The sequence below is a fragment of the Clytia hemisphaerica genome, unplaced genomic scaffold (assembly GCF_902728285.1).
Source record: "Clytia hemisphaerica strain Z4C2 unplaced genomic scaffold, Clytia hemisphaerica genome assembly, whole genome shotgun sequence".
Classification (NCBI taxonomy): Eukaryota; Metazoa; Cnidaria; class Hydrozoa; order Leptothecata; family Clytiidae; genus Clytia; species Clytia hemisphaerica.
The window spans coordinates 15,598-39,526 of NW_027104149.1; the positions used below are offsets into that span (position 1 = coordinate 15,598).

The 23,929-nt window shown below is 35.1% G+C and overlaps 1 protein-coding gene and 1 long non-coding RNA gene across 2 annotated transcripts; one reads left to right on the forward strand and one right to left on the reverse strand.

Annotated features, from left to right (window-relative positions):
- Nucleotides 1–19,004, reverse strand: LOC136813992 (uncharacterized). Its single transcript, XM_067070500.1, has 27 exons — nt 18,852–19,004; nt 17,670–17,977; nt 16,599–17,341; nt 15,760–15,970; nt 15,476–15,502; nt 15,118–15,274; nt 14,271–14,687; nt 13,632–13,952; nt 13,242–13,373; nt 12,482–12,709; nt 12,007–12,283; nt 11,584–11,679; nt 10,370–11,088; nt 9,845–10,026; nt 9,081–9,270; nt 8,355–8,645; nt 7,634–7,774; nt 6,814–7,230; nt 6,127–6,324; nt 5,589–5,753; nt 4,921–5,075; nt 4,185–4,373; nt 3,688–4,038; nt 2,737–2,910; nt 2,259–2,424; nt 1,262–1,873; nt 1–714 (listed from the first exon to the last, which is right to left on the reverse strand). Exons 1-27 carry the CDS (start codon nt 18,874–18,876, stop codon nt 680–682), a joined length of 6,927 nt encoding a protein of 2,308 aa, XP_066926601.1. The 5' UTR covers nt 18,877–19,004; the 3' UTR covers nt 1–679.
- Nucleotides 19,005–19,610: 606 nt separating this feature from the next.
- LOC136813993 (uncharacterized) lies at nt 19,611–21,259 on the forward strand. Its single transcript, XR_010847580.1, has 4 exons — nt 19,611–19,705; nt 19,977–20,033; nt 20,259–20,360; nt 20,889–21,259. It is a non-coding gene; the product is annotated as an uncharacterized lncRNA (long non-coding RNA).
- Nucleotides 21,260–23,929: the final 2,670 nt, after the last annotated feature.

Sequence of the window (23,929 nt, forward strand, 5' to 3'; positions counted from 1 at the left end):
TTTAAGCATCAGACAAAAGATTTTATTAGTAATTATTTTTTTACGTTAAGACTATTTACAAAGTAGATTTTTAGTATCATCAACAAATTACTATAATACATGCAGTTAAACAAACTTCATAGGCAAAAATTTACCCAAAATATACTAAAAAACCTTTTTTTTGATGTCGCGTGCCTCGGTAAGGGCATGAGGTACAATTTTCATAATTCAATTTCAGTCATCGAAAAAGATTTTTTCACTTCGATTACTACCAAACAATACGCACTTTGGTGACAAGGCACTTATATATAAATAAATATTTAAAAAAATGTTCATCATCTTTTTTGATCAGTTAAAAAAGTCCATCAGCCCTGTAAGTGGGCTCCAAATATTTTTCTCCCGTGCAATCATTTCATTCTTAGAATGCAAACAACGTTTTTTAAACATTCATTTCACGTTAGATAAAAGTTGCGTGCCCGCTGGGATTTGTGTTTTCACTCTTCAGAAGTTTAATAACCTCCATCGTCAACAAGTTTGGTGCAAAAACTTTCCCTTGTCTATCTGGTCTGCAAAATATACATATCTGGTCCGCAATATATAACATCCATAGCTCCTACGTCAACATAGAAGCATGGGCTTTATGTTTTTTTATTCACTCTTGTTATAATAACATTAAGACATCTATTTGCTATAGTGATCTTTACGGCGATCCTTGATAAGCGCGATTCGATTTTCCTGAAAAAAAAAATAAATAAAGAAATTATAAATTTGTTATTGGAGTGGAAGAGCAAAATTACGCGTTAAATTTAGACTATAGCCTAACGGCAACATATACTTTAAGGGCAGAAACTTTCGCGGGTAGAAACTTTCGCGTTTTTCGCTATTTTGATCCTTTTTCGCGAAAGTTTCTGCCAGGTAAGAAATTAACCCTAAAAAACACGAAAGTTTTTTTCGCAATAAATAAACTTTCCTATTCAGTTTTGCACTGTTTGCTAAATTTTTGCGTGTTTTATGAGTTTTTGTTACCAAAAAAGGTAAATTTTATATTAATTCGCGAAAGTTCTATCTGTGTATATTGATAGTTTAACATCCTTGATATTAGAGGAGACTTTTTTGGATACCAGAGACTCGAATACGATGAAATATGTAAATCCAATAATTAAAGTGACGTTTTTTATTACTAATGTTGGTAATTTTTCTATTCTCACTTTTATCGAATAACACGGTGACTTCTTGAATCTCCACAGAAATCTTATTTAGTAAACAATACGTAATTTATTACCTCTTAATTCGACGTCATTTTCATTGGGTTCAATCTGATTATCTTTCCTGGTGTTTTTCTTGCAACACATGAAATAAACCACAACAGCTACAATGATGATGAATATCAAAACTCCAATAACAATACCAGCTATTGCTCCACCACTGAGTTCATCTGTATCTTCCGTGGGCGGGGCGGTTGTTGTAATAGCATAATTGGGCGTTTGGATTGTTACCATCAATGAAGATTGGTTAACAGATAAGACTTGTCCAGCTACAGTGATGTTGAGGTTATTTTGAGTGATGGCGTTTTGCAGGAGGGTGACTGCTTGCTGGGCGGTTATACTGCTGTCGTGTGTTTGAATGTAGTAGATAACGATACTACCGCATGACACTGTAAAATTGGTCATTGTATTTTTGCTGATGTTGAGTTTGTCAGCAATTTGTTGTTGAATTGAGCTTTTGCTTGTTTTGACAGCTTGATCAGTACAGTTGGAGAATGGGAACGAAAATTGTACAGCACGTGGATAGTTTTGTGGCGAGAGGGTTGGGACGACTGCAGTTGACATCATGGAGTTGTTGAGGCTTGCTGATGGTGAAATACTGGAGGAGAAAGCCATGGTACTGATGCTTGCTGAAAGAAGAGATTCGTTGTATTATCATAGGAAATATATTTTTTTGATACTTAGTAATGAAGGACAATGTGTTATAGGAGTACCGTTTGCATTTTATGTATTGTGTTTTTCAGCGACGGAGACGGTAAGGTTATAATTTGTCTACATCCCGAATGACTGAGGACGACGGTAACCCAGCACTTTTACAGTCCTCAATTTTGCGGGTCATAACTGTAGATTTTTACAAATCACTTTAGTCACTCTACCGTCCTCAAAAGTGCAAATACATAAATTCGCTAATAACAAAGATACGGAGGTCTTTATTGCGACCTTGATAATTGTAGTTGTTAACCATGATAATGATTTTCGTTTCAAGTCATTAAAATCACAGAAAATATAACTTACAGCTTGTAGGTTCAATACGTTCTGGTCCTTCAAATAGAGCAACAGGTGCCATAGTGGTCAATCGACATAAGACGTATGGTAAAGAGTTCTTTTGGAAAGAAGCATCCGAGGGTGTTTCCACACCGTCCGTAACCCAACTGCTGGAATCGTTGTGCCAGCGTAAACACTAGTTAATAAAAGGGAAATCAGATAAGATACCCAACCTATACCAAACATATTACAGTCCAAAATAAGGCGACGTGACAATGAGTTAGACATTGGATCAATTTTTGTGTGGTCATTTATTCTCAAGATTTATTCTCAAAATTTTGTATTCATTTTTACGTAGGTCCGCATCATCCACTCGATGTTCCTCATGAAATGCAAACATATTTTCGTCAAAATAACCAAATTTACGAAAATTGTGAAATAAGTAACCCAGCAAATAAAAAATGAACAAAATAAATTCGACTTTTGTTAAAAGGAATCAGATACTTACTTTATATGTATTATTAGTTTCCTTGGTAACGTGAATATGGAGATCAATTCCACCAGAGACAGTGGTGACATTTAACGAGCCAGCGCTGGTGGTGCTGGAGTCAAATAACTGGAAGTCCAAAACGTGAGATAACATGGTATCGTTGAAACTTGATGCATACAGATCGTTTGGATACTAAAATGAAGAGATGAATGGATGAAATTTGATTGTAAGACTGAAAATCAAATTGATTTATAGTATTATTCATGCATGAAACTCTAAAATGGACATTTGCAGATGATTTTGTGGAAATTAAACTAATTCCGGCAATCGACACAACATCTGTCATTAAAATTGAATGCTTATTAAAACAGAGGCTTTGCACGTTTTTTATTCAGTTCTTTCTTTAGATTGTAAAATTTGCAAGATTTGCCATAGCCTAGCCCTACGGCAAAAAGTTTCAGTCTTAATGACTGCAGTTTTTGAGAAATTCCATGCTTTTCATTGTTTGATCTGTCAAAGTTGAACTTGAGGGAATCACCTTTTCAGTAATGACTCTAAAAAGACGATTCCTTAAATGCCATGACAGAAAACACAATGGAAAAGCTATTAAAATCGAATCCCTCATGAGCAAATGCCAAATTACAAATGCCAGTTGGTCTAAACGCAGCCATTGATGTATCGAAGTCGTGCTTACGTGCTTGTTTGTACAGAAAGAACACAAATGAATCATTCTCTATCTATCAAATATATCTATTATCTATTATAACACATGGGAAATGACAGTCATTTCTCGAAACATTTTTCTTGTTAACCTGTACAAGGCTTTTTATCTATGAATAATTTGAACCGAAAATGACATCTGTCAAAACGCTTATGCTTAATTTAAAATATAACACTTCATGTCAATTTCTTACTGACTTTGAAAATTAACAAATGAATATGAGCTGTAAGGAAGGATGTATTTCTCACTTGGAATGAAGCAACACAAGCACCAGAACATTGTTCATCACCACACGTATAATCATTACTGAATTGTGTTTTCAATTCTCTCAAGTCCACATAAGAAGGTTTAGTGGTGCAATCATCACAGCCAAGTTTAGTCCAATTACTTTCAGAAGCTGATAAGCTCAATTGAATTGATTGTAAAGTGGCTAAAGTTGTTTTGGCGATCGCTGCATCTTCACCAGGAAGTTTGCTAAGACACATACGCTGTGTTTGCCGAGTTGCAGATGAGAGATAGGATTGTTTGGCAGCTTGCTGGTTGGAGTCGTAACCACCAGTTGTGATTATGTTGTCGAATGATTTCAAACCCGCTTCAATCTGGATTAGAAAAAAGTGATGTTTTAACAATAAAAATGCCTCCTTTATTCTTAAAAAACGTTTTTAGAATGTAGATCTCAGGGTTCATCGTCCTTTTTTAATAACTTGGCTCGAATAGAAAAATGAGCTAACAAAGTTGGACCAACCTGAGTGGGAGTTCTGGCGATCAAAGGTTCAATTATTTCCACCAATACGTCGTAAGTCCTTTTGATGTTGTTTGAAGTCAAGATGGTGGAACCACATGTCGTAAATTGTGCAAGTGAATCCAAATACAATGTTCTTGAGGATGGATCTTGTTCAAAGTTATATTGACCTGTCTCATAAGCGGTCAAATGCTGAAAAAGGTGAAATAGTATAGTTTAAGAGAAAAAGTCTAAATAACCAAACATCTCAAATCTGAACACCCCTGTCTCAGTGCCCCGGTGGAGCTTTTTCGCTCACTGGGGATGAAAATTTCTATCGAAGTCCCAATGGGGATAGAAAATCCATTGTTTTCTTCCAGCTAAAAAATTCCAGTAGGGAAGGTTTTGGAGTGCAATTTTTCCCATTAAGTTTCCAATGTGGATAAAATCATTGAGCAATTTCCCAGTGGGGTTGAAATTTTAGGGTATTTTTTCCATCGGGGACAAATTTTTGGCCTATTTTTCCACCGGGTCTGTGATACACGGGTGTATCTGAGGATCTTATTTCTGACTGTGTCAATTTTAGATTTGATTGGATGAAACAACAGTAGCAGTAGCAGAAGTTTTCTTACTCTGTGCCAGAGTATATCTCACGTTTATCGCTTCGTAGTACTACGGCGATGAATTTTGAAATTAGCCGTAGATACTGGGTCTGTGTATAGACAAAAGTTCCCTTAGGTAGAAAGAAATTTCCACTCACATCCTCTAGGGAACTAGTCTGTGTGGAGATGGTGTTACTATCATAGTTCGCACAATCGACTGCATTGTTTCCATTGTCCAAACTTCTACGCCTTCGACGTCTTGATGGACTGTTTAAGCTACTGAGCAATACTTTAAGACCAGTTTTTGCAATACCTAGTGATAAGAGAAATGAAAATAGATAGAAACTTTAAAAAAAGCTCATGCAACATTTCTGTTGCTTATATACACCGCTTATACATCAAACCTAGCTAAATGGAAACTTTTAAGAACACAAGGATGTGAGTTAGCCAACGCTGTTGGTGGAGATACACTAAGGTGCCAAATAAACGCCCCCCCGCTTGTTAATTTTTCGATTTTTTTCCAACCCCCCGGACGTTATTAGGACCCCCCCGTTTATTAATTTTTGAAAAAATTCCCAGCTCCCAAAAGGAAAGTTTCTTGTTTTACTCTAAACAGCCTAAATTTAGTCTATTTTGACCCTTTTTAGGGTTTTGAAAAATTTTCCAACCCCCCCCCCCGTTTATTCGAACCCCCCCCCCCCCCGTTTATTTGGCACCTAAGAGTATAGTGAGTTTTGGAAAAGATTTAGAGAAACTTAGAACAGAAGGTGGCATGCAGTCGTTTTATACGAGCCTCAACCAACTAAAAAAAAGAAAGAAAACCTACCAGATGATTCAGAGAAGAGTTTCATATCACGAAGTTTGATTCGTTCATTATCAACAGATGAACGAAACGCAGCGTCCACAACCACAGGGTCAACTGTCAACGTCAGCGTCTCTGTCGCGCATGCGTCATAAGAATCACAACTTTTGATGTACATTTCTTGTGATCCTGTCATGAAAAATTTTCAAATTTGACTTCAGTCTATGCTATTGAATTTAGAATGATTTCTCGCTGATCTTTCTTTAGAATTCTTCAATAATGGAGATCATTTTGGATAATATTATTCATATCATATATAGAACAGAACTTAATCAAATCGAGTCGAAGTTTGGCATGTAAAATCTTGCTAAAACAAGTTCAAAAATTTAGAAACTTGGATACTTATTGAATTTCGAACAATTATCGAGGTAACTCAGAACTGCTGGAAATTTCTCAAAATACAAGCTAAGCATTATAAAAAGTCAGGTGTTTTAAAATTTTCTTACTAGCCCTTAAAAGTTCTTTAAAAATGTATGGTTGAAAAAATTAAAATGTTTGATACCTTTTTCAAGGACGATATCAGTGAATGATTTATCAGATTGGAATTGACGTAAAGGAATTTCAACACCGTCCTTAATCACCCCACATTCATAGACCAACTCATCACCATCGGGATCGAACCAACCATGCGTTTCCAATGCAGTTAAAGCAAATTTGGTGGAAAATTCTGTTCCATTGGTTGGTTCAATTGAAATTGCACCTAGAAAAGAGAAACGTGAAATCATTTTTTATTTCAACAAACTTTATATGTCTTCCAGTCTATCCCGCCGTCTTCGGCTTCTCTTCAATACCACCCAACTAGCGCCCTCGCAACGCCCATTCGCGCATTCACGTTCCACTAGGTAGCAGCTTAATAGTGCTGTTCAGCCCTCTTGAACTTTAAGTGTTGTTTCGGTTGAGAATGACGTCGAACCAGCTTCAGAACTTGGGTTTGTACGTGTCTTATCTTATAGTTAGCCAGGTCATCACTGTTAATCGATAATATAGATATCTACTGTAACAACACGTGGTCCACATTTCAGGCTAGGTCTTGAATATCAATTTTCAGAAAAATATGAAAGTTTGGCTGAACGAGGCTAAGAGAAGTTAAGAACACCTTAAGAATTTCTGAATTTTTTTTTCCAAATATATATTTCTAAGATGTTTGTCCTGGATTGGTGCTAGGAAAAATGGGTTGTTGTTTTGGTACCTGCGATTGGTCTTGAGTTTGTTATGAATGTGGTTACAGATTCAGATGTTGCTCCACTGTTGCTAACGGTAACTGTGACATCATAAGTTGTATCCTCGTCTAAAGTTCCCGCCCCGATTATGTACAAACTACGCCTCTTGCCGCCCTTACGTATACCTTCAACACCATTAGAGACAACCCATTCCGGTTCTGCAGTAATAGCAAGTTGACTTTTAGTCTTGGCTAAGATTTTCATTCTTTCCGATGGATTTTGAAGCTCAGTAAATTGAGTTAGTTCAAGCTCTGGTGGTGAACCAGCATCAACAGTGAATTGGAAATCTGATTCTGCTTTACGAGAACTACCAACGCGGTAAGTTAAGGTTGCTTTGTATTGTCCTGGTTCCAAGTTTGATTCAACATCGAATGAAATATCACGTCCTGTTTGATAATATGAAATTATTAAAAGTTTAATTTGGAAAAAGTAATAATATGTAATGAAATTTAGAGTTACTGTATACAATAGCGCGACACTCGTATGGAAATGAACACCATCAAAGATCTTCGAATACTTTTTCTCTATTTTCATCTTCTCAGCTGGCTCACAATCAGGCTACAACGTTTCATTAAACATTATGGGCGTAATTCTGACATTATGGGCGTAATTTTGACGTTATGGGCGTAATTCTGACGTTATGGGCGTAATTTTGACGTTGTGTGTACAAGATAGGTTGGCTGATTAGATGCAGGTACAAAATTACTCCTTAAAGGTCTATCATCAATAATGAGGCAATTAAAAGTATTTATGGTTTTGGTATCCATATTTAAGGCGAGATCAAATTACCTTCAAATGATAAAACTTTTGCACTTCCATTGAAAACTACACCACCTCCTTCTCTCGTCAATATCTGCCAACTGTAAGAAGTTGTTTCGAAACTTGCACCATCGGGGTCACGTGATTTTTTAGCTGAAAGTTTCATGGTTCCTGTAAGAAAGAATGAGAATTTCTTATACTTTAAAGTTGATGCTATTTACACATACTTTACGATTCTTCAAAAAAATACATCTTCTTAAAATTCATGCTTTGATTGAAAGCGTACAGCCTGAACGGAAAACTTACTGTCGTCAGAGTTAACTTTTCTCTGAGACTGAACCTGTGATGACGGGCTATGGGAATTTTATATCAACCGTAGTGCAGTGGTAGAGCATCCGGCTACGGTGCGTAAGGTTTTGGGTTCAACCCCCAGCCGGGTCATACCAAAAATTTGCAAAAATGGTACTTGATGCCTCTCTGCTTGATGCTCAGCAATTAAGATAAAGGTCAAGAGTAAGTGGAGCAATCAATGAATAAAGAGTGATGCCCTCCCCTACTTTCGGGTGGATAGCTATCGAAAGAGGAGCCTTCGGGTCGCCTCCAGCTGCGGTCGCAAACTTACTACAACTATATAAACTTTATTACCCCCGGCACGAAGTGCGAATATTTTGAATGATCTTTTCTAAGAGTATCAAGTCTTTTTATAAAGGTTCTCAGAAAAACATTTCAATAAAACGTTGAATCGAAATACCTGCTTGGCCAACAGTTTGACGTCCGGAAATTCTCGCAACCAAAGGAGTTTCTTTGACAGTGATTTTAACTTCATCATAGGTTGTTAAGGAGGGATCGGTAACCATGGAAACATCAACACGTGCTATATAACTGCTTCCACCGGCTAGTGATTGTGCAGGGATGATGAGCCTCGGGCCGTCCAATTTAGCTAAAACTACACTAGACTGTGAACCATCTGCGTTGCTTAGAGACCATAAGAAATCCATTTGAGCACTGTTAGATCCACCACAACCAGGGAGCTTTGCTTTAGCTGTATTTTGGAAAGTGAAAAGAAGTATATAAAAATAAGTGATAGCTACAGAAAGGGTTCATCTCTTTGAAGTAGATGACAATAGAAGGCACACACCATAAACTTCCAAGCCCGAAGAGCTAGACTCGAGACTCGCCCGCGGAATGCCTTCTCTTTTCAACAAGATCAAATTTCTTTTTTGTTTTCCGTGACCCGCAAATTAAAGATTTAAATATATCCAAATAAAATTTAAAAAGTTTTCTTTCAATTATTTCAAAACTTCAAGTTATGTACTGAATTATTGAAAGAAAACTTTTAAAATTTATTTGGCTCTGGTATCTTGTTTGTTTATCATCGAGCACTATTCAATATGATTCCGTTGCAATGATTTATATCCAAATAAGAAAAGACAGAAATTCTTGTTTCCTTGGCTGTTTATGCTGTGATTAAAATTACCTTTCAATATGAGTTTTTGTGATGCTCTAATCTCTACGGATTGTCTGTTCAATACTAATTTTGGCAGATCTTTGTTTTCTCTTCGAATTTTGATAGTTTGATTTCCTTCAAGGCCCAAGAAGTTTCTGATGGTCACAGTGGCGTCAAGATCAACATTCATCAAATCGTTGCCAATGTTTGATGCTGTCACCTGCACAGTAAGGAAAGAGACGTTAAGTCTACAGCAATTTCTAAGAGATTATTTTTTGTTGAAGAGAGTTCAAAATAGATGTATACACATTTTTTAAAAGCAACCAGGTTGCTAAGGCTCGAGGGCTCAAATTAGGCGATCTTTTTCACTATCTCGTAAAGTAGAAAGCTTCTTAGATAATCTAAGCATGACAAACGATAACCCTTGACCCAATAGTAAGCGTACAAATATGGTAAAATATCAGGGGTGCTCAAAACAAATTTTTCAGCAAATGAGCTAAGATGCTAAGTAGTCCCAATTCGGAGCCGAAATTTGGAGTTGCTTATGAAAAAACGGATAGACGGGGAATAATACTTTCAGCACATTCTGTAGAGGTCTTCAGAAGAACTGTTAGGCCAACGGCAGAATCGGTCCACAGACATGATAGTATTACAGTTACAATGTACAATACTCAGAAAAAAATTCAAGCAGCTTAACTACATAAAAAAAATACGCGTTTTTTTACACATCCGGTATATCTACACATGCATCGACCAAAAGAAAGAGGTATTTGTCATAAATTATCATAAATTACCTTGATTATCGAGGATTCCCCAGGCAAAGCAGACAGGGCTTGATTTATCGAAGTCAAACTGTTGTTTTGGGCTGTGGTAATTGCAGTGTTGGATGAGCTCCAAGATACAGACCAAGTGTAGGTCAGTTTGCGACCACCGCCTTTGCGTTTTTTTGCTTTGACCACCATATCGTCACAACGACCTGTGAAAAAACAGTTAAATATCAATAGCTCGTATTGGTAAGATTCTTGCAATTAAATTGTCTAGAAGACACCATGCGAAGTTGAAATATATACGGTATGCAGTGCTGATGACTCCCAATAAGGACAAAATGCATACACCTGCTCTGCTACCTAAATCTCCTGTATGAGTGAATATAGTTGGACACATGTATACTTTATCTCCCCTTCGTGCATTCAATTTATTTCAACTCATCGATTGATAGGCCTCTCGATAAGCAGAGATATCTAGTTTACTTTCAGTTTTTACTTTTCTTGATCCCATACCTATAACTTAACTCTGGATTGGCTGGTTAGAACACATACCTAATTGTCTAGAAGCGACCAATTTGATCTTCGGCGCAGCTGCGCCAGGTGGTAGGGCCACATCAACGACGCCAGTACTCTCAGGATACACGGTATAATCAGCCGGTTTAACAACGAATTGAGTCATATCAACGTGTAGTGCTCCGACACCAATAGTAGCATCACCCATCAAGAGAATGGCCAAAATCTTACCACGGCTAAAACACCTAGCTTTTGCACCGAAACTTGTATAATTCTGAGGAAAGATATCTTGACATGATGCTGTTTTGTTCTTCAAACCAACAAAACCATGGAATGTAATCCAAATACTACCAAGATCAGTCGAGAAGGTTGCACTCTTAATACTGGATAAGTTAGCTGATCGATGCAAGGTGATGTTATTATCTAAATATTCTTCGCGTTTAGAATCAACAAAAGAGACAACTAATTTTCCAGATACTGATCTACGTAATGGTTTCAATTGACATGTCACTTGAGTAGAGCTGACATAAGTTGCTTTCAACACTGGACCTTCTTTTTTAGATTTGCCACCTTGGTCCCGAATAAATAAACAAGCTAATTGTTTAGTATCCATAAATCCTGTACCGGTGACTGTCACTTCTTCAGTTGTTGCGTAATCGATAATGGATGATGACACACTGTTGATGGCGATGGTTGATGGATCAATGATCATCAAATCATTGGTGGTGTTAAGGTTGGTCCTCGTATCACCTCCCGTTCTATAAAAGTAGAGAGATACGAATTGAAGATATTCTTTTATGACACATAGAAAGAGGAGCGCCTATTATGTTGATAATTATGATAAAGTAGTGTTTGTGATTGATGTTGCAGAGTGCTCAATGAAAACCAGAGCCAAGTAAAATATTTATGATAATGCAGAATTAATAATAGAACTTCTCAAATTAATACACGTGTGGCTTGGAATTGGAATTGGAAGTGGAATTGGAAGTTGTTTTGGTTTAAAAAAACTGTGCAAATAAATGGTGAGAGGTTAGTCTTTCAACGAATACAACAATCAGGAGCAATCCCTTTTAAGGGAGGATTAAGGCTTTATTACTCTGTACATAAGACAATATTTAAATATGTGCTATGCCAAGGGCTTACGAATAGAAAAGATTGGCTGGAGTGATGACTGTAACGTCAGTGAAAGAAGCTTTCAACCCAGGTTTGACAGTGGAGGAGTGTGAGGAAAAAACTATTAAGTTGAAACTTACGGTGTATCACACCGGACATTATGATTACCACCCGACAAAGTAGATGCAATTGATAATGTGAGTTCTCTTTTAGCGATGGGACCTGTTGAATTATGACTAAAAAAGAAAACAGATCAATATATTCTCTTAATCAAAGCAATACAAACCAGCCATAAATCAGCTGCGAAAATAAACATGTACTTTGATTTGATCTATAGTCGATATCCGATCTCTAGATATTTGGATTCGAAGTAAAGGCAATCCCAGCTGGCACACAAAGTTGTTTCAGCGTTTATCAACGTTATTTGTACGTTGTGAACGTTAAATAAACGTTAAAACAACGTTGTGTGCCAGGTGGGATAGATGTAGCATAGCTTCGAATTAAAAAAAACCTATAATAAACCATTACGTTTCTAAATCTAATATGATTTTGAATCTACTCACGTGGCCGAGAAAACTTCACCAAGGTAGAACGAACAAATTGCATTTCCAGATATAATTGGACCAGATCTGGAGATAGTAGCTTTGGCACTGGCCAATCGATCTTTATAAAACACATTCGGTACAATATCACCAAGTTTGGAGCATCCAGCATTGAAGTTTGCGTCATCAGGTAATAGACATAGTTTACACAGATCGATCTTCTTCTTACCATTTGGTGTACCAGCACAATCGACACATGTTGTATTATCACCACCACAAATACCACAAGCATCCTCACCTAAGACAAATTTATTTGAAAATATGTGTTACAGTAGAGACTCCATAACTCGAACTCCAAATTTTGGCATGAAGAAAAGGCTAAATATTAAAAAATTTTACAAAAGTTTAATATGACGAATTTAAATTTACCAAAAAATATCTCGCCAAAAATAAGTTCCCTACAAAGTACTGAACCTAATAGCAAACAATTCATTACCATGGTTCTTAGCACGCCCTGTCTTTCCACCCGTACAGATTCCACACTTGTTGATTTTAGCTCTTCCAAAACAATCACCGTTGCAATCCGTATAATTTCGTGTATCCCCTACACGAATACAATTTCCACATGTTGTATTACTGGTGAATTTCCCACATGAGCCACCGCAATCTTTGAGTGAATTCTTGGTTTTGTTTGTTGAGCCACCATAACATACACCACATGAATCTAAGAAAGTGATTGTAACCAATAAGTTTCTTGTTATTCAGGACATGGTCACCCAAAAAAAGAAGTTGCAAGTAAAAACAACAAAGCCCAGCTGGAACACAACGTTATTGTAACGTTCAAATAACGCGTTATTTGGACGTTATGAATGTCACATGGAAGTTGTTTTAACGTTGTGTGCCGTCTGGAAGTCATTTAATTTTGTGAAGTCAGAGCAGTGATTAATATCATAAACAGAAAGTCCATGGAAGAGATTTAAGGGTTATGAATAGATATGGGTCGGCATCATTTCAAGCGTTTACAATACGATTTTTAGGTCTAAACACAGACAGCGACTTACTATCTTGGGGGAAGCTTATAACAGTTATTAATTGATGTAAACATAGAGCATCAACACACATAAAAGATTACATCAACTCACATTTCGTAAAAAAAGGTAGCTGTTCTAAATTCTCAATCCTATAGCAGTGACGTCTTACGAGAGTAAAACAAAGCGCATCTCTAAATTACTTAAATCTTAAGAAATCAATCTTACCGATCTTGGCACCAGAGTTGACACCACCATCACACCCTCGGCAACGTTTTCCATCTCCACCACAAGTTCCACAAACGTCGATCTTCAAAACGAAACCTGGTCGACCATCGCAACCTTTACGCAACTGCATACCTAAAATATGGTAAAAAGTATATTGCATACCAATATTTTCATCAATTGGAGTAGACAGGGGATCCTGTATATCCTGTATGTCCTGTATATCTATAATTTGATGAGTAGATAAGCAGTCGCTTTATTTTTCTGTTTTATAAATTTGATGCTTACACATTTTTCTTTAATTTGATTTGTATACAGGAAGTTTCAAATTGTATGTATAGGCTCAAGATTTCGAATTTAGCACTGTCCTCACTTGTAAAAATGAAAGTGTACCTGTCGCCCATTTCATACTCATAGATGCGGGCCAATCAGAGCCAGTATGAAGGTAAGTACCACATGTTTGATTATCGGTTTGATCCCAAGCCAACACTTGTAACTGAATATTTTTCTCAAATGCCTCTCTCTGAGACCAGAACGAAGATTCATTTTGAAGTAAGAATCGAATCGAGTCAGTAGGTGTTAGAAGAAGGACAGTGTGATTTAGATTTCTCAACGGTGGATTGTATTGGATGTCCATTGGTGTCCAGGATCCTCCACCACATTTGTATTCCCATGAACCGTATGAAGTGTTTTTAGCAGAGATAACAGCAATACCTAAAAAAGAAAAATATAGGTATTTATTATAGAGACATAGAGGTTTTGAAGACTATTTTTACATATATTTACCTCTAGTTTAGTTTTATAGGAAGCAACTCAAAACCTGTACATTTGAGCGTCTATTTTTTGCTTATTCAAACTTCTATTATTCGAATCTTTTTATAATTCGAATTTATTCTTAGTCCCCTTTAAAGAAAAACCCTTTTAATATACTTTCTATAATTCGAATCTTTCTGTAATTCGAACAAATAAGATTCCCCGTTCTAGTTCGAATTAGCGAGAGTCAACTGTACAACAAAATGAATCATTACATACCTAGTGTATCACCATCCTTATCAGCGAAGACTGATCTCTTTTTTCCACGGCTACTCTTTTCCAATAATTGAGATACTTGAAATCCAGTGTTAGAGAATCCACTCATATTATATGGTAATGCTTTGACATCTAGTTTTGGATCCTTGATAATTGGACGATCATTAATATCTCTGATCTTAATAACCAGTTTATATTCTTGGTCACCATATATGATTCCATCCTTTCCTTGTCCTTTATCATTTCCTTTACCTTTACCAACAATAAATGCTGGAGAAATGAGAAGCTCCACAAAGCCAAAAACATCAGGTGCAGGCACGAAGCATAATGCAAAGTTGGAGATCTCTGCCACTTTCCTGGTTTTTGCCCACGATTGTTCAAACGGTTTCTTTTTACCATTGGTCGTATAAAACCAACGTCCTGTGAAATAAAGAGTTTGAAATATTCATTGTTTTTTTATCATGTATACACTCATTTTGTATGTATTAGGTGACTGTTCATAATTCAAAGGTTCGAATGGGGAAGAGTCTACTGCATGTGCAACTCAGAGGTTAAAAGAATATCATTAAGGAACAATAGCACTAATGACGAACAAAAACGTATTTATTATTTACGAGAAGAAAGGAACAATAGCATTAATGATAAACAAAAACGTATTTATTATTTACAAGAGAAGTTTTAGGAATTGTAATGTATGGTTTAAAGTAATTTATGTAAAACAATCCACAAATATATTTGGCAATTTTACAAACTTAAAGTCCCTGTCAGAGTTTAAGAGGGTCATTATATTAGTAGCATCATTTGCGTCATAAACAATGAGTTTTAAGAACAAACTGAAAAAGAACCGTACCACTTCCAGATGCTGCACGTCTCAACCATGCCCCTTGAGTATAGTTGTTCCTCATTTCGACATTGCTTTTAAACATGCCAAACTTGTCGGCATCAATTTCACTCATATACGATGTAAATTTGCTTTCATCAAAGTCAAAGGTATTCATTTTCAAGCTCTGTAAAGTTTTTAGAATACATGTTTTAAAAATCATATTATCAAAGAATCAAAGAAAGAGTGTTTTGGTTAGTGATGGACGATTACAAAAAATATAGTTTCTTTAAAGGAGTTGCAAAAAAGGATAAACTTAATAAAAATTTAGCAAAAAATGTAAAGACTGAAATTCTTTTGGGAGTTTAAAACAAACAGTAAAACTTACAGAATAACTGGAATTCATCTTGGAAGGCTAAAAATAAATTTTGAAATATTTTGTTAAAATTTGTTCCAATTGAATTATATTAAAACCTTGGTGATGTGATGACTTTGAACTGCCTATCAATAAACGTGTTGATAATAGTAAGAATTCAGTGTTATACAACGATCAATGCAGTCAAAGTTAATATCAGTTATATGAACAATCAATATATAAGAATCCTTGCTTCTATCATGTTCTCGACAACACTCCTTAAGCCCATATAAATGAGAACAATTTATTTTAATCACCTGGAAAGATTGACATGGGCTATCCTCGTCAATGGTGAAGAAAATTGCAGGTGCAGTTCCATTAAACCTTGGTTTAACTTCTTCTGGCTCAATCAGAATGTAAACAAAGCTGGGTGTAGATCCAGTTGTATCGTCTGTTCCAGACAGTTTATTTGTAGCAACAATACTTAGCTTGGCTACTCCATAATATTCCTTGTTTGATGGCACAAATCTGAAAAGAAATGAGATTTTTGAATTTAAGTGGTGCTTCAAAATTTTGACCATTTCTTTCATAAGTAGGTCAGAATTAAAACTCATTTATAGCCCTAGAATTCAGAATTTTTAAGGATTAAATTGGACATTAATGGGCCCCCCCAGCGGCTTGCGTGAATGCGTGAATGGGCCTTTTCAGTTGCGTGAATGCGTGAAAATTGAAAAAATAATGCGTGAATGCGTGAATTGAAAAAACTTGCGTGAGCGTGAAAATCCACTTTTTGATTGCGTGAATGCGTGAATCTGGGCTATTTTGTGCGTGAATACGTGAATTTTCCCTTCTTTCCACCAATTATGGGTAGTTTTCCCGATTTTCCAATGTTTTCCCGATTTTCCAATGTTTCCCCGATTTTTATAGAAAATTTCCCGATTTTCTAAAAAATCAGATTATTGCGTGAAACTCGAGGAAAATTTGCGTGACTACGTGAATTTCGAAAAAAAATTGCGTGATTGCGTGAATTGAGGGTCCTGCTGGGGGGGGGGGGGGCTCATTAATTATTCTGAGAAATTATAAACTTTCAAAACAGGAATGTCTTTGCAGATTTTTAAAGTGGTGCAAACAATAGTTTTCAAGCAAAATCTCTCACCTCAGATATCCAGCTGAGGGAAGAACAATAGCTGCTGATGCTGAAGGAGAAGAAAGTTGTTGCCATTGTGCATTTCTATCAACCTTCATTTCAATTTCCCCTGATTGTTTGACAACTCCTGCAATAGCTACAGATCTTCTCAAAGTAAAACCTTCTTTTGAATTCAGTTCAGTGTAATTCATCAATGGTCTATCCAATATTGCTGAAGACATCTTCATCATAGAACTCATTGCTTTTGATGGTTTGATCATGTGCGAGCTTCCCTTCATCATTTTTGACGATTTCATATCCGGGTATCTTGATTGGTATTCAGGGCAAAGACATCGCTGTCCGTGTTGCATGCCACTTGAATGGATCATTGAATGATGCATTGAGGGCATGATTGAAGACATGTAAGGATGTTGTGACATGTGGCGTGACATACCATGAGATGCATTGTGTGACATATAGCCAGACATTGACTCTTTAACTTGAGACCAGTATTGAGAATTATTCATGGAGTTCATCATTTGTGATACCATCATAGATCCCGATGGTGAGATGCTACCACTACTGCTTGCAATCATACTAGAAGCTGCAACATTGCCAACTGAGGACGAAGACATTGCAGCTGAACTGACTTGTTGTTCCAAAACTGATGATGAAATACTTGCTGATGCCGATGCAGACATTGATGCTGACATGCTGCTTGCACTTGCACTGGGGCTTACACTACCATTCACAGATTGCATTACACATGAGGACTGAAAATGAGAAGGGAAATTTAGGTAGATACAGGGTATTTCTACATACAGCAGAGTCTTTCCTCCTTTTTACTTTGCGCAGCTTTATGCTACCATTTTGATATTTCCGAAAATGATAGGCTGTTGTGGAGCAATAAAAGCTTTCTTGCTCCACAACAACATCTAAAATCTTTCTTTTCTGATCGTGTCGCGTGTGTGGTGGGAGACACGCGATTTAAAGAAAAGTTCTGGATAGTTTTTCTCCACTGCAAGAATTTTTGTACCACTTATGACCAATTATCAGATATTGAAGAATATTTCTATCGAAATGAAAAGAGGTGAAGCTTACATTCTCAGCACAAGAATTTATTTGCTGCATAGCTTGAGAGGCAGACACCATTTCTCCATACGATGATACCATCTTTGATTGGTAAAGGCTACCACTAGGGTGCATAGAGGCGGAATGGGGTGGGCGGGATTCCATAGAATTAAACATCGACATGTCAGACATTCGAGAACTACCACCACATTGGCAGTTTCCATATTGGTCAGTGTATCCGAAAGCATGCGGATGTTGTTCCGGATTCCATCCGTTCCATTTATTGTGATTCGAAGCCAATGCAAGAGCAAAGAGTGCTCCAAATATAAACAAATAACCTAAAGATAATTTGAAAGCGTCAACTTCAATTTGAAATCCTTCAGAACCACTTGCACCACTTTTAATTTTCCGTTGGACGTAATAAAATTGGGAGCACTACATGTTTTTTTATAAGCATAACGCTTATAAGCATATGAAGGCTCAGATTTGCAGAATTCCTAAGCATAACATGAGCATATATGTCAGCCTGAAATATTTTTCAAGTGGTAATTTTTATCTGTTTTTGTTTCATTTTTAACTGGTTTGGTAGAGGTCAAGTAAAAAATAAGACATTCCACGGCTAGCTGCATTCCACTGCTCCCAAATTCTGAACAAATTTTTACAAAATTTCTGAAATTTCATTAAAAAACTTGGCTCGGGGTGAATCATAAGCATAATTCTTAAGCATATAATAAGCATAAACTATGCCTGGATGCTTTGAGAACTTAAGCATACACGAGCCTGACCAAGGGGCATATACTTGCTTATAAAAAAAAACATGTATTAGTGATATTCATAGTGCAATATTTCATACCAAAGTACTCAAAAAGGATTGGGTGTTGGCAACTAATTTTAGATTAAACAATAAATCTAATGAGTAATTCAGTATAAAACATTACGTCATGAGTGTCATGAATTAAGAAACATCATAAAAAGAGAACCAAGAGGCACGAATTTTGTTGCAATTTTCATGGACTTTATGATAAATAGAATAATAAATGGCATTTGTGAAGAGCGTAGAAAGCCGAGATATGGCTAGAAAGAGTAAAGGAAAAACCATCAAATTGAAAACGTTTTTTACTCAGTTTGTATTTTTCAAGCTTTTACCCTTTAGGGCTCAAACATTAGGCTAGTTTGATAGAGCACTAGAAGACAAAAGGAAAGAAATCTTACTTGTTAGTCTTTTTGTCTCATCCATATTGATTGATTGATTGATGTGTTGGTTTACTCTGTCACGTTTTTTTCAATTATCCCCAAAAACATTTAAAATCTTCTTTTACTTTCTCTTCTATGATTCTGATATCAAAGTTAATAATTTTCACTGGGCGAAATCATAGATTTCCCAAATTGTAAATATAGTAAAAATATATATAAAAAATGGTATTTCAATGAATTTCAAGCGGACTTTGAAAGTCCACCTTTCGAACGTGTAAATATCTGAAATATATTGAAAAAATATGATAATTCAAGGATTTCCATCTATTTGAAAGATGATCTTTACTATATTTCAATATTTTGAAAATATGAAATTTTCATGTCGTTAAAATCTCTTGAAATATGATATTTCATCAAATGGGAATTCTTGAAAATATCATTTTCACTAAATTTACAATTTTTGAAATATGAGAGCGGCAATCTAAAATGGCGGCATAGATCTTAAACCGGGGGTCAATAGAAAACCAATATGTTTCGTATGATATCAATACTTACAATGTAAATATGTTTTAGAAGATTACTCCAGTTTAGTTTTAAATTCACTCGAATAATTTTAATTCGAAGAACACCTAATTGTATGGTGTTTATGTTATATTTTTGAGAGTATCTTAAGTAAAATTTAATAATGTAACCCCCTGAACAGATGCCAGATTCGCTTTACGAAATCAAAACATTCAAAACCAGTTTTCAATTTTCTGGGTTCTTTGACTTTGAGTGTTAAAGTTGGAGTGGTGGAAGTGATAAGCTGATCTGGAGTCTGGTGTAAGAAAAATGGAAAAGAAATACATAATTCAACCACAAAATCATGATGTGTAAGTATTACTTCACCCATTTATATCAACAAATGAGTCTAGTTAGTGTTATTTCTATCTATCCTAAACTAAGGGTCGATCAGACAACAATACAATCATTTAAGGATTTTTTTGTATCTTTTTGTTTCTTTAATTTCTTCTGCGATTTGTCATGTCATTAACCCAGATCAGGGGTATATTTTCTACTTTATTTTACTTTTTTTTAAATGTTCCTTTGCTGTTCATTTGTTGTCAAAATGTTTGACTCTTTTTTTTTCTTTCTACACTACAGGTCGTGATGCTGTATCATAACATAAACTCCACGAAACCATTTCTCGTCAAGGGTGAGGTAAGGGAATTATCTGCTTATTTGTATGCTACTTTTTTTTAAAGAATATAAGCTGGATAATTTGCTATATGTAGATATTTCAAGTTTTTTTTTGAGCAATGAAATGTTTTTGGCAAAGCTTTCTTCTCAATTTCTTACTATTCTGAGATATGATTAAAATTATTATCTTTGTTTGTGAATGAATGATGGAGCAATATACATCAGTTTTGTTTATTTTTTATACAGGTTAAATGAAGTGATCAACACTGAAACTGTACAACTCTCTGCACCATAAAGAAAAAATACAGATAGCCTACACTACAAGATCTGACAGACAAAACTAGAAAGGTATTTATCACAGAATTCAATTAAATTTTTTCAACTATTTCTAGTCCATTTCCTTTACAAGGTAACCTTTTCTCTCGAAACTAGAGATCAAATGTATATAAAGTGATTTTACTAAACATTATAGCCAATGTTTTGTTAATTTCCCGGAGGGGGGGGGGGCACTTAGTCAAAATTGGGTATGGGAACGTTCTGCTGGGCAGGGTCCCTTTTTTATCCTCTGAAGATATCTAACAGGGTGCAAAATTTTCTAATTTTCAAGATGAGTTTCTGATAGGGTCGATTATTTTGATTATTTTGGACAATTTTTCGGCTACTTTTATTAATTTTTGCCCCTCCAGGGTGAAAATGGGAGATCTTTATTTAATTTCTTGTTCTTGTTCCAATTTTGCCAAAAGTTAACATCTGACAGGATCAACTTTTCATACTCCAGTGGTTCCCCGTTGGCCGTCAAGTTCGGAGCCTTTGGGTTAATTTTGTGATAAGATTCATATTTACTTTTGATAGTTTGAATATATTATTTTTCTTCAGGGAACACCATGAACTGACTCGATTTTTGAAGAAAGCTGATTGACTTATGATCCTAAAATCGAGTTATTTGGCAAGTGACGGTTACTGATTTCTTTGAGTGTTTGTTTCAAGAGCTAAAAGTTGCTTGAAATAGGATACTGATCTTGGAATTTTAATAAAGAAAGTTTGACCAATTTGACTAATACTCTTAAGTTTTTGCCCTCATACATTGTATACATAGCATTTGTATCTTTTCTGTATTTTTTCTGTATTTTTTTACCTTGTAATTTAGATTATCTAAATATTAAATATACTTTATCTTATTTAATATGAATTTTAGTTCTTATAAAGATGAAATAGATCAGTAACATGAAATGTAAACTAAAAAGTAACCTTTGTGTCTGTATTTTTTTACCTTGTAATCTAGATTATCTAAATATTAAATATACTTTATCTTATTTAATATGAATTTTAGTTCTTATAAAGATGAAATAGATCAGTAACATGAAATGTAAACTAAAAAGTAACCTTCCTTCCTTCCTTCTTCCTTCCTTTTTAGCTCTATTTTGATACATCGAAACTTAACATTTGCAATTAGGAAATCTTTTAAACTTAATGTTTCATCCTTGTGTAAAGATAATAATTATGAAAATTTTCCTTTGGGAAATGTTTTAAACTTGACATTACATTCCATGGAAAGTTAGTAAATGTAATATTTCCCTTATTGAAAATTTCTAAACTTGAAATTTCATTATATGTAAAGTTAGTAAATATGATAATTCCATGTGTCAGGAAATGTCTGAATAGGAATTCTCCATCTTTACATTTCGTAGGAAATATGGTCTTTCAAAAGGAATGAAATATATAGAAAATGTTAGATTTCCTATATATTTCCTACATTAGAAATCTATGATTTCGCCCAGTGTTTTCGTTATTTTTCTTTCTAGGTTTTCTCTTGTGATATTTTTAATCTTGATATTTTCTGTAACACCTTATTTTTATTCTTGAAAATTTTATTTCTGTGAAAGAATAATGGGAGAGAGAATTATGGATATAAGAAATATTGCACATTGAAAAAGATGAAAGAACTCATCTTTGTGAAAGTAAATTGCTTTTAGAGGACAAAAACCGTAGTAGGTAAATTTCAAAATAATTTACGTAACATGAAAAATTCTTATTCTTATAGAAAAGTAAGTAAATCTCCAAAGCGAAGAACAAACGTAAAGAAGAAAAATATTATGAAATTGTTCCCAACAGTGGTTTGAAGAGGTTTTAATTTCATTTCCCACATTAAAAACACAGTTCATATCGAAATTTTGGACCAAATATCTAAAAATATATGAAGCAAGTTCTTCCCTTATTTTGCACAACATGAGATGGAGAGAAAGTCTCCCATTTTCTTATCTTTTTGGGTGTCAAGCTTAAAAATGTTCTTAACAAGTTCTTATTTTCAGCATTTCTTGAGTATGTTTGTCCATTTTCCTAAGAAGTTTTGAGCCCCCAAAGCCTTAAAATATCCTTAACTTGATCTAAGATTTCGGCTACCGAAACCTTATGTTCTTATACAGTTTGTTCTTATAAAAAAAGCGTAAGCAACTTCTTGTTCAGCCATCTTCCCCTTAAATTACTTTCTTGAAAAGCTTTAACTCACTAACAACAATTCAAAATACAATTGAACGCAACAGAACAACTCTTGATTCCCAAAACATGGAAAATTAAGACTTCCCTGTTCTGATTACCCAAGCCCTAATTCTTAGTTACTATTGGCAACCATTAACATATAAACACTGAAACAGACTAAACAAAATTGTCAAATAAACATTCAATGGGACAACCTGGTCGGCATTTAAGGCGCTTTAGAATCTCTAATCACGTGACCAATTCTATTTCTGGCATGCAAATACTAACTAGCCGTTACGAAACCGCGTTTATAAGAATAATAAAAACTCTGTTTTAGCGTCTACTTTCAACATTGTTTTGAACTGTAATTTTTGGTTTTTGAAAAAATTCTTATCCCATTTCGCAATTAAGTTCATAGGAAAATAAATCGATTCCCTTTTTGTGTTTATTAGCACAACCTAATCTAAATAGCTAACCAAACTGAGATCAAAATCATCAACATTGAATAAAATGTCAATGTCGAAAACTAATTGTGTATCTCGATTCATTCCACTTTATTAACCTACCTATTTCTTGATAAAATTCATTACCAACACAAATTGTGAGTCCAATTTATTGGATTAAAATTGAAAATTAAAAATGTAGTAAAAGGATTTAAGAAATAAAAGGATGACAAAAATATAGTATACCTTTTTGATATTTTTTGCAGTACACTGCATACTTTTCTTATCCTCCTTTCGATGTTAATTCTAATTTACTGGAAGTACTCTTACACGAGTCTGATTTCCACACAGAGCTCTCTTCGCTGCTTTTTCGAAATAGCTCTACCTTTCATTAAAATTTGTCGCAAAAAGAGCAATTAGAACTTGCATAAGTTTTTTAATTAACCCTTGATTATCTTTCTACACTTGGGAATTGTCAATCTTTTGATCGTATATTTTTGATGAACATAGTTTAAATGATGTAATTATCTCCTTAGCAACAATCTGTCATAATATTATCCAGTAACTTTACCTTAGTAACGAAATGGTAGTGACTCAGTGTCGAAAAATTTCCGACAATGCTTTATCGTAAGAATAGACACAACGATTTATTTTGTGACGTCATCAAATATTCCTTTTAAAGAACGCCTTTAGGAATTCGTAACTATCTCTTATAAAAGAATTTGATGAACGTGGCACAGTAAAGTTAATTTGATGAACGTGTACTTAGTTGGTTGAATCGTCAGCACCAAAACATACTGTACATTGTAGATGAAAATTTCCAAAACCAAATCCTTACACTTATGTCAGATCTCAAGATAAGAAGCTAAAAACAAAGAAAAAATACTACCGGGAGTCACGACAAGAAAACTGGGATACATCGCCCTATTCAATTCATATTCATAGATTCAAGCTTTAATAAAGTTTTGCTATACCCATGTATTCGTCACTTTAATGAAT

Coding starts and splice junctions, on each gene's coding strand:
- LOC136813992 (XM_067070500.1), bottom strand. CDS start 18,876: ATGGATGAGACAAAAAGACTAACAA. Junction 5,076..5,588: donor ACTCTTCTCTGAATCATCTG/GTAGGTTTTCTT, acceptor TCTTATCACTAG/GTATTGCAAAAACTGGTCTT. Junction 715..1,261: donor AAATGACGTCGAATTAAGAG/GTAATAAATTAC, acceptor TTTTTTTTTCAG/GAAAATCGAATCGCGCTTAT.